The 17,539-nt window shown below is 41.6% G+C and overlaps 1 protein-coding gene across 15 annotated transcripts in view; it reads right to left on the reverse strand.

The window, feature by feature from the left end:
* MTHFD2L (methylenetetrahydrofolate dehydrogenase (NADP+ dependent) 2 like) overlaps positions 1–17,539 on the reverse strand; it is a 64,498-nt gene that overhangs the window by 23,186 nt on the left and 23,773 nt on the right. For 8 of the 15 annotated variants that reach the window (XR_008466607.1, XR_008466605.1, XR_008466604.1 and 5 more), the window contains one exon: positions 16,792–16,917. Coding sequence is in view for 6 of the 15 variants with exons in the window: in XM_054202962.1 (XP_054058937.1) it covers positions 16,792–16,917 (126 nt within the window). In the remaining 9 variants the exon portion in view is untranslated. The other 7 variants (XR_008466611.1, XR_008466610.1, XR_008466612.1 and 4 more) reach the window with 7 other exon arrangements.

Here is a 17,539-nt window from a genome sequence, read left to right on the forward strand (position 1 = left end):
ATTCCCAACCATGGCAGGTCAAACGGGAACAAAGACGATGACAAAACTGTCCTTGGGGATTCTTATATCAATGCTACATACCGATAGAAGAGCGACTGATCCCAGGAGCAAGGCACCCTGCTGAGTAGAAGGAGTGCAGAGGCCGGCATGCATCTGTAACGCGGGAGCAGGGGTGCGGCAAGTGAAGAGAAAGCTCAAAAGCTTCACCATCAAAGCAAGTATCTGTTTGAACTGGTCTCTCTACTCAGTTACAGGAATCGCTGATGGGGTGGGGTGTCCAAGCAATGTCATACTATCTCAGGGACTGTTTTAGTGATGGCTGAAGGTGATTTCCTAATTGAGCACATGTCAACACCAGCTTTCAGTTATGACCACAAGAAAAATAAGACCATGCAGGAAGGTGACAACGTCTGCTCAGAGTGACTAAACAATGGTACAGCAAGCAGAAACCTTCCTTTCTGACTAAGTGCTGAATCGCGGTCTGGAGATATGACACTGATGGAACCCTTGTCATAAGCCTCCAGCTGTCCTGCGAGCAACTCGAGATCCCACGACGCATTTTACAGGAGTAACACCACCAACCCCCTAAACTCCTGATCAAATTCCAGTTTGAATCATTTAACAGCAAGAAACCCCCCCTATGCGCTCAACTAAGTGATTTTTTTCTTTGTCCTTTATGCAGCTTCATCACAAAGATGACAAACGGTGGTAAAAAGCTGTTCTACTCTACGCCTGCATGTTAGAGCAATTCACAACTTCAGTTTTGAATCATGTGGTTTGGACACCTAAGAGGCACGATGCTATCACTGTTACTCAGATCAAACAACACTACTTTGAAAATAGTGCTCTCTAAAACCTGACAGAGTAATCAGACTTCCAGCTTATCAAAAGATTAAGATAGAACAAGTAACAATTCAAGTCTGCTTGAAAAAGAACATGTTGTTTTATTACACTTTCTCAGGAAAAGGTTCAGAGGTGGACAAACTGTGTCTTGCTTTAAAATTAACTTCTTTGGGCTGTAGAGACTAAAGCCAAATCTACCCATAGCCCTGAACCACACACTCTGCAAGGGAAGAAGCTGGTGCTGGTTACAAGCAAGCTCTAGTATCAAGCTCTGGCTCTTTTCTGGATGGCTCCAAGAATTCTGCCAACAAGCTCCGGGGACAGGCTTGTTGGCTGAGAACACGATCAGCACAGGACCAGACCTTGGAGCAACAGATCTAAGGAAGAGAATAACAACTTAATAAAGGACAGATTTCAGGAAGAAAAGACAGATTTTATGACAAGGGATAGATGGTGCTATTTTCCATACAGGAGGACTGTACGATGCTCACTGCTGGGGAAAGCGCAACAGAAAACAAAGCACATGGTAAACATGGCTGCAGGGCTCAGTGCGCCAAGGAGAGCCAGAATGCAGGAGACCTGCAAAAGCCCATTTTCACTTAGGCCACAGCTCTGTGGGAAAAAGTTTCAGAAAACAGGCAACGGCACAGTCATTTTCCCCCCTGCCTCTCCTCAAACACTTAGGCACCAACTGTGTGTTGAAATGGGGATTCAAAAAAAGGGGGCTGAACAGCGCACTACGAAACCGCTAAACAACCACTCAACAGGACCCTTTAATGTGTGTTTCCTGTGGCCCAAAGTCCTACTCTTCTTCCAGGCCCTGAGAAGACGTCTGCTGCACAGGTTTAATATTTCACTTGCATCTCAGCTATACAGGATTAAAAAACAAAACCAAACCAAACCAAACAAAAAACGAGAAAGGTACAAACCTACATGCCAGAGGCACAAAATCCCCAGCCACCTCCGCTCGAACTTCCACCAGATGGATTCAGGCAGCCAGAACATCCCTCCTCCTTTACCCCACCGCTGCCGAGAGGTGGCAGCCTCCCATCTACCACCGTCCGGAAGAAACCTCCCTTGGCGCAGGTACGAGAAACCTCTTCCCCCGACTGCCTGCAAGTTAGTACTGTCATTAGAAGCAAAGGTCAGCCTAGAGCAGAAGCCTGCCTAGAAAGCGCTCCAAATATCTCGCTGCGCAGGCAACAAATGAACAATACATTCCTCCCTCGGTGTCAGGAGCAAGAGCTTTGTCCGTTTTGAGCTGCAAGATCAGATCTTAAATGTAGACACAAAAATTCTACGCGCTAATTATTTTGACACTGCGAAAGTACAAATTATCTCTGAAAGAATGATGAGTCTTGAAAACAAAAAGAATGATTTTCTAACCCATCCCAGAGCATTATGCTAATTCATATCATATTATCCACCTAGATACTAAATAAGCTGTTGAATAAACACATCCATGTGCCCTTTCATGTCACGTGAGGAAAGAAAAGTATGCTGTGTAAGCACTTGACAGTTGCCTACAACTGAGTCACTCAAACAGATACACTTGGCAAGATCTGACATGAAATCAAAACTACAGGTACTTGGAAGCCTGGGCATGCCAAAACCGACAGACAGGCAACAAAAAGAGTCAGCCACTGAGACCACGACAGCTCAGCCTTCAAGTATGGTGCGTCGGGGAGGAACGGGGAAGTCAGAAAGGGGCGGCAGGGAGGGAGGGAAGGGGTCAGCCCCAGGTTCAGGGCCTCCCTTACAGGCTGCACGGAAGCAGCAGCTCATGGCAATGAAAGGATCTCATTTTTTCCCCAGTAAAACCAAGCCCTTCCCTGCTCCAACCTGCCCATTTTGCTACCAAGGCTCCCCTTTAGCCCAAACGGGGTCAGAATGCCCAGTCCTCTCCATTACCTTTTCCCTCTCGGCTGACCACCAAGTCTAACTCAATCTTACTTCTGGAAATGCTGTTTTCTAAGTTTTCAGTGGCTTCATAAAAGGTCCATTACTTTTAATTACCCATATAATTTGTGTTTGTATGTTTGTGAATTTGCTTCTATCTTTGAGGGGAAACACACTCTGAACTAAAAGCGCTGGTATCTAGTTGACGTGCAGAGCCACAGCTAGCGTAAAGGTACATGGGACAACTACAAGCATGGCTGTGTCCCTGTAAATAAGCCTCTTATTTGTTAAAACATGACCCATAACTCCTGCTTTCTATCAATAATGCAAACAGGGTACTCATCAAGTCACAACATATTTCTACCTCATCATACTCCTGTTTTCTGTACAGAACTCTGGAAGAATCGTGTCACAGACAAATCCACTACATCAGACCACAGCGCTGCACTGATAAATCAGACTACTACAGTCCAAAAATCAACATTTTCTTGACTTCACGTACATATGTGCGTGTGCATATATATATTATATATGTATTTTACATATATATGTATGAAACCCACATATATAGTATATGTATGTATGAATGTGTGTGTGTATATACATATATATATATATATAAAAAAACTCTGTACCACAATGAGAAGTTAGGTCAAAAAAAAGAGTTTGACTTGTTATGAGAGAAATAAAAAAGCTTGTAAGACACCCTGCGATGACTTAAAATTAAGAGAAGATGATTTGTATGCATGTTTATGTTCTTTTTAAAGTACAAAGACATTAATAAGTATCACAGTTAAAATCCTTTCCTCCTTTACTGACCTGCCAAAACCTCAGAGTTCCAGATCGCACAGTTCTCCAAAAGTAATGACATCATTAGCACCTGAAGTAACATCAAGAATGCAGCTTGCAGGATAAACACAGCGTTCTGGCCTCAGATGTTGGCAGGTAAATAGCTTGAGTTCACATTTCAGTCAGAAAAGAAAAAGAAAGAAAAGAGAGCGCTAGCACTCTGAAGAGGGCTGTGGAAGCTGCGATAGCCGAAAGCAAAACTGCAACAAAGAAAGAAACTACTGAGTTAACAGTAATGAGAGGCATCACTTGAAGTTACACTTGCTGCGTTCTCACTTGTGTGCATAAAGATTCACACTGAAGACAGCTAGAAACCAAGCACCAGTTAAAAGTAACAGAAATGGCCATCAGAAATGCAGATAATCTATCCCAATTAGCCTGAAAGTATCTTCTTCGAATTATAACTGAATGGATAAATGATCCTGTAGCTGGTAAACACTGAGCCTACCCCAACTGAGTGGCAGCTACTGCTTCAGAGAGGTTTTTAAGTCTCCATGAAAAAAGCAGCTCATCTCACAAATAAAACGCAAAAAATTCAATAGTGTCCAAGTGACAGGAACGTTTTAGCAGCTATTATCATAATAGATTTTATTGGGTTTGTTTCGTTTGTTTTTGTTTTAAATAACAGATTAATAGAGACAAACAGAACAAAAAAAAGAAATACCTTCAGCGTTGTTTTTTGTCCAATTATTCCATAAGTCTGTGCTGAGGGATGAAACAGTAATAGCTGACTCTTCACTCATTGCCCCCATTGCTGTGTAATGCAAATAGATGTTTACTGTAACAGAAAAACTCAGTATATCTATTCAAGGTTCATTTCATCCAGAAAACATGTACCCACTTAATAGAATTCTGATACGATACAGCAATATAATAATTCCTTTAAAACATTCTTGCCTCCAACTTACTTGTGCCACAGCATAATTATGATCGCGAGGAAACAAACTATTGTTCGCAAATTTCCAAAACACATATCCATTCTGTTCTCCATTCTATTATCTTTTGCAATTTACGACAGATACATGTAATACACTACAATGTTACACCTATTTACCAGTCTAAGTAGCTTCTTTCCAAAGAGTTTAAATTATACCCTATCCGTTAAAATTCCATCCAGGTTTAAAACTGCTAAAATAATTCTGCTTCACAACGTCTTCGCATGCTTCCCACCCCTACCACTTTTTTCAGAAAGACCTAACTACCGTTCAACAAAGCCTTGTACCTTGAAAAGCCCCCTCCAAACCTACCTTTCAGCAAAATATAGATTAGCATTCCAAATGCCATGGCAAGCAGCTGCTTTAACACCTTCTCCACTCTTCTTTCCAGATGGCTCGCTTGCTCTGCTTATCTGTGCTCCTGTGTTTTCTCTTGCACTTATATGCCAGGAAGCGTCATCTGCTGTTCTCACCAATCAAAAAAAGGTGCATCTGGCAGCAACCTCAGCCCCCGGGGCAACCACACATTTATTTAGGAAACTGCTATTATCTAGCAATGGGATCAGGTTTTCTTTTGAAACCCTGGTTTCCTATTACCTGTGGGCATAATTGTGCATGCAAAGATACAGTTTTAAAGAGAGACCTGGTATATGCCAGAGCAGATCAACAAAATACAGCAAAACAGAGGTGAGCAAAATGAAAGATGACGTATTGTGAAAAACGTGATCTTTCTTTCCCCTAGCAATGTAGGTCTTGTGTTAACTCCAGGAGGACAGTCCGCATTCAGGATGCTACTCTGGGGTTCGGGGTCCGGGGATCAGCTTCTGCTTTGCTCGTATTCCTTCCCTGTACCTCAGTTCCCTGCCATCCAGAAGAGGAACTTCGAGAACAGCTAGTGCCAAGATTAGGAAGTGATCAGACACAAAGATAATGGATGATGTTCTCCATCTGTGGCTGCCAGCAAGAGGCCTTTGATCACAGGCTCCGGCGAGCCCGAGGGGCATGCTAATCACTTTTCACTCTGCCTTCCCATGTGCACAACTCTCTGCAGCAAGGCAGGCCACCAGCCCTGCGCAAGGCCTGGCATCGCTGGCTGGAGCTGCACCCGACTGTGCAGGGCAGAAGGCGAGGGCTGGCAAAGCACAGCACTGAGAAAACACAGACTGAAAGAGCAGGTAAGCTGTTGCCTCCTATATTAAGTGATCCCTTCATTAGTCCCGCCACTATACTGACATAAAAGCCCATCTATACCTTTTCAAGGAAGTGGATATGCATTAATGAGAACAATCATACTTGTGACATAAAGTGTTTGTAGGTCTCTAAGACATACCTGTCCTCCGTATTTCTTATACTAAACCACCCTCCACAGGCCCAAACGCTGTCCAACTCCCTTGGTCACAGGCAGCTTGGAACAAGTAGGACTGGTCTCTCTGAAGGGTACTTACGTAGCCAGACATGAGAGCAGATCATCAGAAAGGCCCAGTTCAATAACGCACACACACATTAACAACCCGACTCTCACCAAAGGAGAGCTACACGCTTAACCCCAGCAACAACTTATGCTTTTTGTCAACTGTGAGCTCCAAGCAAAAAAAAAAAAAATAAAAAAAATTTCACAATTGTTACAATCTAAAACCAAAAATCTTCTGATAAATGCTCTAATAACTCCGGTCAGCTGAAGTTCTCCCTCTACGCTGCCCTGTCCTCAGTGACCTGTAGGATTAGATCTAACCACTTCACATGTTAAGGGAAAAACACAAGCTAGTTATGCACATTTTAATTACGGACTGCATTCCAGGAGGCTTTTCCCTTCCTTCGCTATCCAGAATTGCTGCATGCCTGCACACTGATCGAGTGCAGCTTGCGCACTCCCCGGATCGACAGGAGTGTTTGTACCTACCTGGATAACCTCTGCCATCAGTCCCAAGCGGGGTAAGTCTCACGAGCCTTGCTTTCAACACACATCTACACAATGGGAGCTTAATCCAGCTTGAATCTGAGCGGTGGCTTCGTCATTAGGCAATGCAGCTGGGTGCGGTAGGCCTGGGAGAAGGCTTCAGTGGATAAGGCCGTGCCTCTGTCCGCCACAGGGCGTGCATGCTTGGACCGGACCTGACCAGGACTGGCACACGAGCGTGCTTTTTGGGTTGGTAACAGGCCCTTCCCTCTGGATGCTCCTTCTGGGATGTTCTCCCAGTAGAGAACACTCTCACAGATGTGTCTGGCAGCTCTGAAAATAGCACGTCGTTGAGTGAAACCTCAGTCTCACTGGCTTTTGTGTAACGCTAACCTATCCACCACAGATGAAAAAGAGAAAGAGCTTAAGATGCACAATAAACTGCTTGCAGGACATGAAAGAGGCAGACTCGCTGAAGTGGTGTAAGCAAAAGGCATAATTTGTGATTCTGACAAAAAAATGCAGATGTGTTTTTAGTTAAATCAAAGAAAACAAACATGAATCTAGAACAGCAATGTAAACAGACGAAACAAAGTAATGACTGAACATGCAGAAGACCTCCATTTGCTCCACCCTTCACACACAGATAAAAAAAGAAAACGTACAACCACCCCCCAAACTGTATTAAAATTTTTCACCAAGACTAACATAACAGTGAACAAGCTTTATTCCACCTGAATCACTGACGGGTTGACCAGTCTAAGCATTATCTGCATAGGCACCTTCATCCTCTTAACGTTCACAGTACGGCTTAAACATAAACAGATAAGCAAGTGTCTGCACTGTTGGCACCATATATTTAGTAATGATTCTGTCAACCTCTTTTGCAAACGCCGCATTAAACAAAGCTCTCAGAAAGTTAACCACAAGAACAATCAGCAGAGAAGTGGTGCTCTGTCTTGTTTCTTTTATTACAGTAAGTGCATTTGTTTGTTTAAGAGCAGTAATATTTAGCCACAATTCTTTTTCTTCCCATTTCAAGTTACTTAGAGTCTACTAGCAAACACCTATGGCTCTCAATGGAAATAAATCAAAGTTAGCGCAACTGAGATAAAAACATGAAGAAAAAAGTCCAAACTGGCTCCCACTGGCTTCAGTGGGAATCAGGGTAGGCTCTTCATGTCAATAGCGCAGACACTCAGTTCAACTGGCATCTCAGCAGTAACTTCCTCCAACTTTTACATTGCATGAGACTATTCTAGATCCATCTTTGTAACTAAAAGTTTTGGGAATAGAAATATACCAATCTTATTATCCCATATAGTCCTCTCTAAGCAGCAAAACATCATAGCCAAGGATTCACGGGGCTGAGCCTTACATCACGTACTGAAAAACAACTCGTCATGCACTTACGGAAAATAAAATTCCAACACACCTTGTAGATTTACCTACATTCTGCCTAATAAAGTCCAATCCAGCCCAGTCATCTATTCAAGGTTATTTGTGGGATGAGGGCATTATGCACCAAAACATTTTGTCAAAGAAATCCAGACATGGGAAGAAAAGAATTCTGGCTTTAATTCTAGCTACTCGTTCATGCATACCTCTTGCATATGTTTCAAGTCAAAATTTCACCAGTGTTCAAGTTTATGTGACTATTTTAAAACAGGTACTGAACATTTGCCTTCATGACAGCATTACTGCCTGGCAGGTGAAACAAAAATTTCAGGCTTTCACTCCTTCCAGAATCAACATTTCTGTTGCTATCTCTGTTTTAAAAAAATAAATTCAAGACTTCCAACTACACACAGCGTGCTTCACGACCTCAGAACGCAAACCATATTTTTAAAAGACACTTAGCGTGTTGAAACTTATTTTTCATACTGTTTGAAAGATGTGCTTAAAAGGTCTCGATAACTGCACCCCATCACCAGATACACAGGTATTTTTTTTATTCATGCTTCATTCTTCATTTTCACACACATAATTGACCATCACCAACGTATCTGCATAGGCTGCATTCTCCAATTCATTTTTGCTCACAATAAGTCAGTAGGAGGTAACACAAAGGATTTTAACATTTTGTAAACCATCAGGTTTAGCATACTTGACATGAAAAAATAAATACAATGTAGAAATAAATATCTTTGTAGTAAAAAATAAATGTTTTGTGTATCAATAAATAGAACAACTTGGATTCTTCTTCCAAGGTAGCCTGCTTGCTCTAGTAAATGAGCTTTTTAGCAACTATGAGTGTGTTCTTCAGAAGCATTGCAACAGTCATAGGTCCTACCCCTCCTGGCACTGGAGTGATAAAGCCAGCCTTCTTCTTCACTTCTAAGAGAAAAGAGAAAAAGGTATTGACTAAGAATGTTTTCAAAAACATTGGCTTTTTTTCTTCAGTTGCCCACACACACCTAACTGGCAATGAGCATAAAGGACTGCAACTTGGCAAGCACCGGAGAATACGGGAAAAGTTAAGGCAGAAGTCTTCCTACAGCCATGGCAGTGACAGGATACAGTCAGGACTGGGGCTGCAAGGTAGTTTTCTTCATCTGAATATTATTACCCAGGGGCTAGTTCTGGGGCACGGTTTCACAACCTGTTTGAGCTGATCTACCCGCAGCAGGCTGCCCTTTCCTCATGGGAGCGACATGCATTCAAACAGCCTGTGGTCAGACAGATGCGAGGTTGATCCTGGCAATTTTTTTTTTTGTTAAGGGGCAGTTTTCGACTGTTTGACCTGGCTGACCAGCTGGCTCAGGAACGCCTGGGTGACATGAGGGCAGGACGACCCCAGGAGGGCAGCACAGACTTGCATCACCAGCTGCCAACTGTGATACGGCACCTTCAATACCCAGGAAAGCTATGGAAGCTGGGGATCTCATTCTGCAAGTAAAGAGATGACTCCCCAAATGGCGTGTGTTCCTGAGGAGAGGCACACAGAGCAGGAGCCTGCTGGAACCGTCAAAATCGACAGCAGAGCACCAGCAGCAGTTAAGTCACCCATTCGGCCTCCTTCCCCGGCTCTAGCTTGCTGCTTCTAACAAAGATACTCTACAATCAGAAAAGGGAACTTAACCACAGAGGGAGAAAGTACAGTTTCCTGGTTGATTTGTTTTTCTGCTTCACAATACAGACAAAGAACAAAAAACAAGAGTTGTCTTCAAGGTAAAACAGATCCTCGTGGCAAAATTCCCATTGCAACCTCAGCCATAAACACTCAGCTCCTCCAGAGAAGCAGAGAAGACTCCCCCCCTCCCCCAACCCAGTGTTACTGGGGTGCCTATACTGAACTAGGATTTGGAGGCGCAGATCTTCCCAAAGACTCAAACAGAAAGGAAACTCTTACAGCTGAATTAGCTCCAACCACAAACCATGTCAGACTATCCAAAGTCAGTATACACCTTGAATGCTTGTGTTAAGGGGTAAATATGTGCGGATTTTTTTTCTAAGCATTTAAGTGAACACCTGTCAAGTTAACCTCTTTGTACGAGCAATTAATATAACGTAGCAATAAATCCTGACTTGATATTCTTATCTACTGTTGCAAAATGCAATCAACTGGAATTGCAGGTTACTTGCAAAGGAATTACATGCAACTGGCTGGGAACTTGTTGCATGACAAACTGTAATGAGCAGTTATTTGCTAATAATGGTTAGTCCAAATGGCACATTACTAACCTGATTACTACAGAGGTTTTTTTTTTTCTCAAGTGCCACCGTGAGAGGTTTTTTTGTTTGTTAGTTTGGGGTTTTTTTGCTTGCTTAGAAATAATTCCTTGAAAACTCACTCCCCACTTTTAAAAGCGTTGTTTTTAAAAAGGCAGACATACATACACAGGAGAAAACTGAGCAAGCATAACTCTGACACAAGCACATACATTTCCACTGAAGTCACCGCAGAACAGAACCTATATCTGGCTATGAGAAAAAGCGCCTTGATTTTGGAACAAACAAGATAACATACCGCTGCTTTAAGTGTATTCATCTTGAATATATGCAGTGCTTTACTAATGAGAATAACAAGGTCTCTCAAAAAGATATATTAAAGGAGAACTTGAAAAGCTGGATATTGGTTTTTTTCCGAAAGCTCATTTGCTAGATTTTAAGGGGGAGTAAATGAAATAAAAAACCCTCTGTCTGAACTCCCCAAGGCATGGACCTAACAAGAGCATTCGCAGAAGTTAACGGCAAGTATCTCGCTGAAGAACAGAAGATTAAACCTCATTGAGGACAGATGGCAATAACAAGTGGGAAGGTTTTAATCACTCAGTTGACTGGTACCACCAGACATACTGCTAAAATATTTGTAAAGGTAGACATATTGCAATGCATTTTTTTACATGTAAATTGTAACAAATGAATTAAGATCTCATATGACAGTTATTCTTCATATTCTCAAACACAAATAATTTGTCTTTTTAATAGTTATACTATTCTGAACTACCTACTGTTTGAGATTGGTGTTTACGGTTAATACAGTTACTACAAATTTCCAAAATTAATGTTATAATTATTGAAATATACCCACATCTGAAGTAAACAGAGTAATTACCATAGAAAATATTTTAGGCATTTTAAATTGAAATAAGCTTGTTTCCAAGGCAATGTTACATACCGCTTTTTGTGGTATTATTCAAACTACTCCTATCTTACTTACAAAGAGGTACAACCCACAACCGGACCATGCCTTACCTAAAGAAAGCCTTCTAATGAATATCACGTACAACATTCATTGCCTCTAGTCTTAGTAACTGTACTCAGCACTAAACACGCAGCAGCACACTGTTTTCACAAGTTGTTGGGGAATTTCTCTCCCATACTCTATCATTATGGAAATCCCCGTGGGTCAGCGCGGCGGAAGATGTATTTTGTATCAGTTAGCATAAAACCACCCAGATAGCTTATTCACAAAAGCCGGTCCAGACTTTTAAATGCAGAACAGGTGTCTATGTTGGGGAAACTACCATCTGATAAGTTTCCATCTGTGAGCGTAAATACAGATATGGTGAATGCCATTTTCCAAGATGAATACCAGCGACCAAAGGGGGAAAAGTAACCTGGCCCTCAAAAATGTAAATAGATTTTCCTTTCCTCGTGAAGTGTACTAGGCCAAAGCACAGTTCCAAGACGGCACTTCAGTGTGACCAATCTCACGTCAGCAAGTAAGGTGCTGCGTGGTCGGTTCCTCCAGAAGGTCTTGTTTCTGCTTCTCAGCAACAGTATAACTTTGTCCCTAGCTTTAACCCTGCTTTCTCGAGATGCATGCTCATCTCTCTGCCAATCTGGTACATGTCGGTATACAAATTAGGTGCCTATGGGGGAGGAGCTGCTATTTTGCAGTTTCTGTTGAACCTTAAAATCTTCCTTTGATTCTTCAGAAGAAATGAAATGTAGATTGTTTCCTTGAAAAACAGGACCCACTGCTTTGGAAACAGCCCTTCATTCCTAGGTTCCTTTAAAGCTAAGGACATCAGACACCTAATAGGGTTAATCACACAAACCACGGGCAAGTCTCAACCTGAAGGCAGTTCTGGGTCTTGTGCATCTGCATTAAGTGATGCAGAGTAATTCCTGCCTAAGCACTGTTTCCACACAGCTTTATTAGTCCCTGTAAAGCTACTCTGGATCACTGCATCCCTGCAGCACTGCATAAGTGTGAATCACGTGCTCAGCAATCACAGCAGATATCCCACGTTCTACTCTACAAATCCTAGGATTCTTCCCACTAAGCACTGTGGGATTCCGACCAGCAAGCATCTACCCCTTTTCGCACAGTTCCTTCTTTTTGGTGTTACCTCTGTTTCCCTTACCGCAGCTATTTTAACAGCAATATAAAGGAAAACCAAGGAATTACGGCCCAGTACTGTAATTCTCGTACTGCATACATAGATCTTTCCTCCCCCAGTACCTCTAAAAGCCAAGCAACAGAGGCATCTGGGGCAGAAAAATCCAGTGTGTAATTATGCACACAAACTTCTTTGCATTCAGCTAATCAGCAGCGGATAGGATATCGCTGTAGCCTTGGGAAGAGTACCTAGACTTGGCCATCCAGCATCTTACTGCCAGCCATCAGCACTCAGTCAATCCAGCGTCCTGGCGGTCATAGCCTAATGCTAACCTTTTTATTTATTTCTTGCACCAGCGGAGCATCACAACAGGCAACGCTTTCGCCGATTTTTGCAGAGCAGCAATATGGTGACAAGCTTGCGTAGACTGGATTTTTATTGCCAGGTCTTCAAAATCAACCGAGAAATTAACTAAAAAATGCCATAGCAAAAGCAGCGGGAACATCCACCTTCTAGTTTCACAACCAGCATTTGAAAAAGCTGCACAGAGAGATAATTTGAAAAAGATTCAATAATCTGAAGAGAAGCCTACAGCCTGGAAGGTAACGCAACAAACGCAAAGCATCAGCAAACAACCGTCAGAAGCGACTGATGTCACAAAGCCTGGGTTTTCCACCAACTGTAGTTGATACGCTATTTCCATTAAGAAATAGGATTCAAAGACCAACCTGGTAAATCTCTTAAACTACATGAAGAAATTTCAAGAAACTTGTCAGCTTGCCCAATTATTTGGTAGGCATTGGTCCTGTAGCTGATGAGGACAGGATACGCTTCCCTGGTTTTCACTCAACTGATTCTTTTTGGTACACTTGGTCTATCCAGAAGTGGTATGTCAATCTGGTCCATTCTCCACCTTAATAATACTCAATGTACCATTTCCCTGTTTCCCCTGTGTTCACTATGTACAAATATCCTTACTCTAAGCAAATTCATACTATATGCCCATCACCCTTTACCATATCCATCACTTGTTGAGGCAGTCTTTTCTGCTATTCAGCAATGGGAACCCCTCTTTACTCCTGGTGGCACCCATTTTCCAGAATCTCTTTTACATCCCCTAGGCTGTGCAAGACAGACGAGTGGGGAGAGCAATTCTCATTTATAAAGCCCTCCACTGATATAGCAACTATATCACCTATCCAATAAAGACTCTAACCAGCATTACCATCTGCTTGTCAGAGATATGGGAAGAATCATTTGAGTTCTCTACACTTTGGTTTCACGGGCATTTCCAGTTCCAGTTTCAAAGGTTAGCTACTACATTGACGTGTAACTACCCTGCTCTACCAGTCACTCCTGGAAACGGTGCTCCACCCAAAAAAGCTGTTCCAGCTAAATGCTCTTTTTAAGTTGTTGCTTTACTTCATATTCCTGGTCCTCGTAGCCCTCCTCCCCCCTTAGCATTACTGCTGTGGCAACAAAAGCCCTATAAAACAGGGCCAAGTACACCCACACATGCACTACCCTGTTCATAGAAATATGTCTCCCTTTCTGTGCCTGAAACTTGCTGCGCAAAAGCAAAAATGGCACTGGCAATAATCTCAGGATGCCACTGCTTCTCCTCCTCCCTGTCACCTCACTCTCCCTCTTGTGGTTCCCAGAAGCTACAAAAGTTTCTCTCCCTGGACCATATATTTCGACAAATTCTTAACATATATAAGGGTACATGGAATGTGCTGTGCTGCTTATATATGGAGAGGTGCACACGCACTTTAAGATGTCCTAGCAATATCAGACTGGGTACCTCAGCGCTTCACAGCTGACCCCCATGTGCACTGCGTTTTCCACTCATGTTCTTTCAGATACCTTGGAACTGCTCAGTAAGCTATTCTGGACAAAAAAAAAAAAAAAAATCTCTTCCTTTGATGTGGACACTGTTTGGAGTCTCAAAATAAAGAGGACATATGGGATGGGGGAAATCACAAATACTGTTTAAAGACATTCCATAACACAGCCTGGGATTTTTGCCCAAAATAAATGTTTAAGTCTGACAAGCACAGAGGTACCCTGATGCCATCGCTACCAAGCCAGCCATTATAGCAGCTGTAGTAGTGATACGCACAAGTCTGATACCATTAAATTTTTTTTAAGTCAACTAAATAATCTTGTTGCTCCTCCTCATCTGCTGAGTTTAAAGGACAGCCAAAGTGTGTTCCTTGGCTTGAGAGTGTGTACACACACATATGGCAGAGGTCAGTCCTCAGCCCACTGTGGGAAGCGCTGTCAAGGGCAAGGTCTCTGGCTGTGGGTGACTGCATGCAACCCTGTTGCCTACAGCAGAAGCGGGCATGACTCAAACAAATGCAGATTTCAGAATGGATTTCAAAACTCTTTTTTTGAGCAGCTATCAAATTCTCTTGGCCTGTGGTAGGAATGTGGTAGGAATATTTTCCTTTAGGCATTTCTTACATTGAATTCAATAATGAACAACATTACAAAATTTTGAAATGTCATCCTTTTGTTGTTAAAGAGAAAAATAAACGTTAGTGTTTAACCTACCCCCTAGAGATTAGAGTATAGCATCCAAGTATTGCTAGGATATGACAACTGAATCAAAACAGTTTCCACCCATCTAATAAACTTAATTTCCACTACGGGAGATTTTCAGTCAGATGACCTGGTGAAATAAGCCCTTTCCATCTATTTCTTACAAATCAAATTTAACCTCTGATTGCCCAGTTAAATCTCTGCTCTCCCTATGGCCACATTTTCCTACTTAAAAAAGCAGCTGATGAGACAGTAGGTACTGGTGGGCTACACGATGTTAAAGAGGTGCTGCATGTCATGCTAGCCATTTACATACCTAGCCTTGACCTGCAAAAATCATTTTCATTGAAGCTTAAATATAAATTCAGTCGAGTGATCAAAGGGAGTCAAAGGATAAAATTATTTGCTACCTGAATACACTAGCTTGTTCCATTTCCTAACTGCCAAACCAAATACTCCGCAAGGGTGATTGACTTTTTAGTATTTAGAACTGTATACACTGGGATGGTTCTTTTTTGTTGTTAGAGATTTAGTGAAACTTTCACCGATACCAACGAACCAACAACAATTTCCCTTTGGCAATGTACAGTGAAATGCTATTTGCAACTGTAGTGGCATAATCCAAGTTGAAGTTCCTCCCTCTTTTTTGGATCTTCCCTCCCCCCAGGTAAAATCCTGAGAACAACCCACAGCAGACATGACGAGACATATACAGTGCATTGCTGAAACTCTGAATCATGGCCTTGCCATTGAATCTACACCTATAATACATTCAGAAGGTCTCGCGTTTAAAGAAAAACAAACAAAAAGGATACTATTTCATGTTTCCCAAACTTATAGCTTTTTTTCCTCCCACAGCTGCTAAAGCAAACAAAAAATCCTGAAAACTCTCTGTACTTTAGTTCGGTTCTGAAAACAGAAAAGATAACCTTTTACTTGTGATAGTATAAGCAGGATAACAAACCAAAAAAAAATCTGAGTTGCGCTCCAAGTATTTTTCTACTGGAGCTCTATTGTACACGTACAGTTATACATTTCCAAATGCCTGCCGAGACAATCGCTTAGCTACACTCGTGCAAGTAATTTCACTGACTTTAACAGACAGGTATCATGTACGATAAGTAAAAGAAGCAGGAACTAAGGGAGTGATGTAATGACAAATATATACAGCTGGCTAGAAACATTTTGAATATAATTAAGCTTTGAGACATTATGCCAGCCAAGATGTTAATAACCGTGAAAAAAACCTGTGGGTGATTTTCATACTTATCAAAATAAGGAACTGTTGAGAACCATTAATAATGTGGGGAAATGCTGTCTAAGCTTCCCACAGTCAACTCTGCCAATAAGCTTTAATTTTCAACTGCAACAATCCTGCTATTCCAGTCTGGAGCTCCTCCAGAGCAGAGATATTTAATCAAGTTAAATTGTGAACTTGCTCTGCAACACATTAAACATAAAAAGATCAATATGTAATACAAATTTTTATCTGTTAGGCTTGCCTGGACCGAGCTTAAAACGAACCCACATTAAACCTTAGCATAAAGTATACTTGTAAAGCAGAAGTAAGATTTTCACATACGAGTGTAGAGTGAGAGCAGAAAAGGAGGCTTGAGAAGCTGTGGTATAATAATCTTTGCTATAAACAGTGGGAGACCCTATACTTGTGAAAGAGCAGAAACTGTTTTTATTGCTTACTCTTGAAACGCTTCACAGACTCACAAAGGATTAAAGAAACCGGGAGACAAGCGTCTTCTGCCACCTCATTGCTGTAACAGCTCATCTGCATCTCTTAATGGTTGCTGGTATGCGTAATTGAAAGTAACACTTCCTCTCTTAAATAACATACCATTTCTTGAGAGCAGATATACAAACATATAGTTTTTCTTCTTATTTAAGTAAATTAGAAAAAATTCCTGCAAGTCTTATCTCATTTGAGACACTGGCTATTCCAAGTATTTATCATGAATGAATCCCTCAAACTTAACATATTTATCCAACAGGTTCGTATAAAGAGTGTTTTGCTGACCTTCAAAGTCCACATCCCCAACTAATTTGGTCTTTCCCGTAAGAGGATCGTGGATATGGTTGATGCCTACATCAATCACAGCTGCACCTTCTTTCACCATATCAGTCGTAATCAACTTCGGGATACCTGGAATCAAGATAGATTTGATTAATATGGCCAGGTAGTCTTAGGTCATCAGTTTCAAATTATATCAAGGGGCGTACATGCATGTGTATGTATGCACAAAAAAGAAGGTAAGTCTTTCACTTGATTTTTTGTTGATACATTACACAGAAAACAATTATTCCCCGGTTTCACACAGTTTGTAATCATAAGAAGAACAGGTGAATTTGTTCATTTTGACTTAATATTCTCAACTAAACCTGCAGTCACAAACATAGTCAACATGACCTCAACGATGGAAGTACTTGCTGGTCTGTGGTAATAAGTCCATTTCATAGCATTTCCAAAGAAAAGCTAGGCGATAAAGATGCTCTGCGAGCCACCAGAAACTGTTAGTATTGTCAGAGGTCTGCTGATAGAGATGTGTTGTCAACTGCTGAAGCAAGCCGTGTATGTTAACCTCGACAGCATTTTATTTAATCTTTACTTTTTTAATATCTGTATGGCATTTGTGTTACTCCCGACTCCTCTGATTTCTCATATACTTCACTTGTTAGCTGCATGACATTTCAAGCAGTTACTTAAATAATGAACAAGAACTACATGAAATCATAGTGAAATACCACTGCTATAAAAAAAAAAAAAA

The sequence above is a fragment of the Rissa tridactyla genome, chromosome 5, assembly GCF_028500815.1.
Source record: "Rissa tridactyla isolate bRisTri1 chromosome 5, bRisTri1.patW.cur.20221130, whole genome shotgun sequence".
In the NCBI taxonomy this organism is placed as follows: Eukaryota; Metazoa; Chordata; class Aves; order Charadriiformes; family Laridae; genus Rissa; species Rissa tridactyla.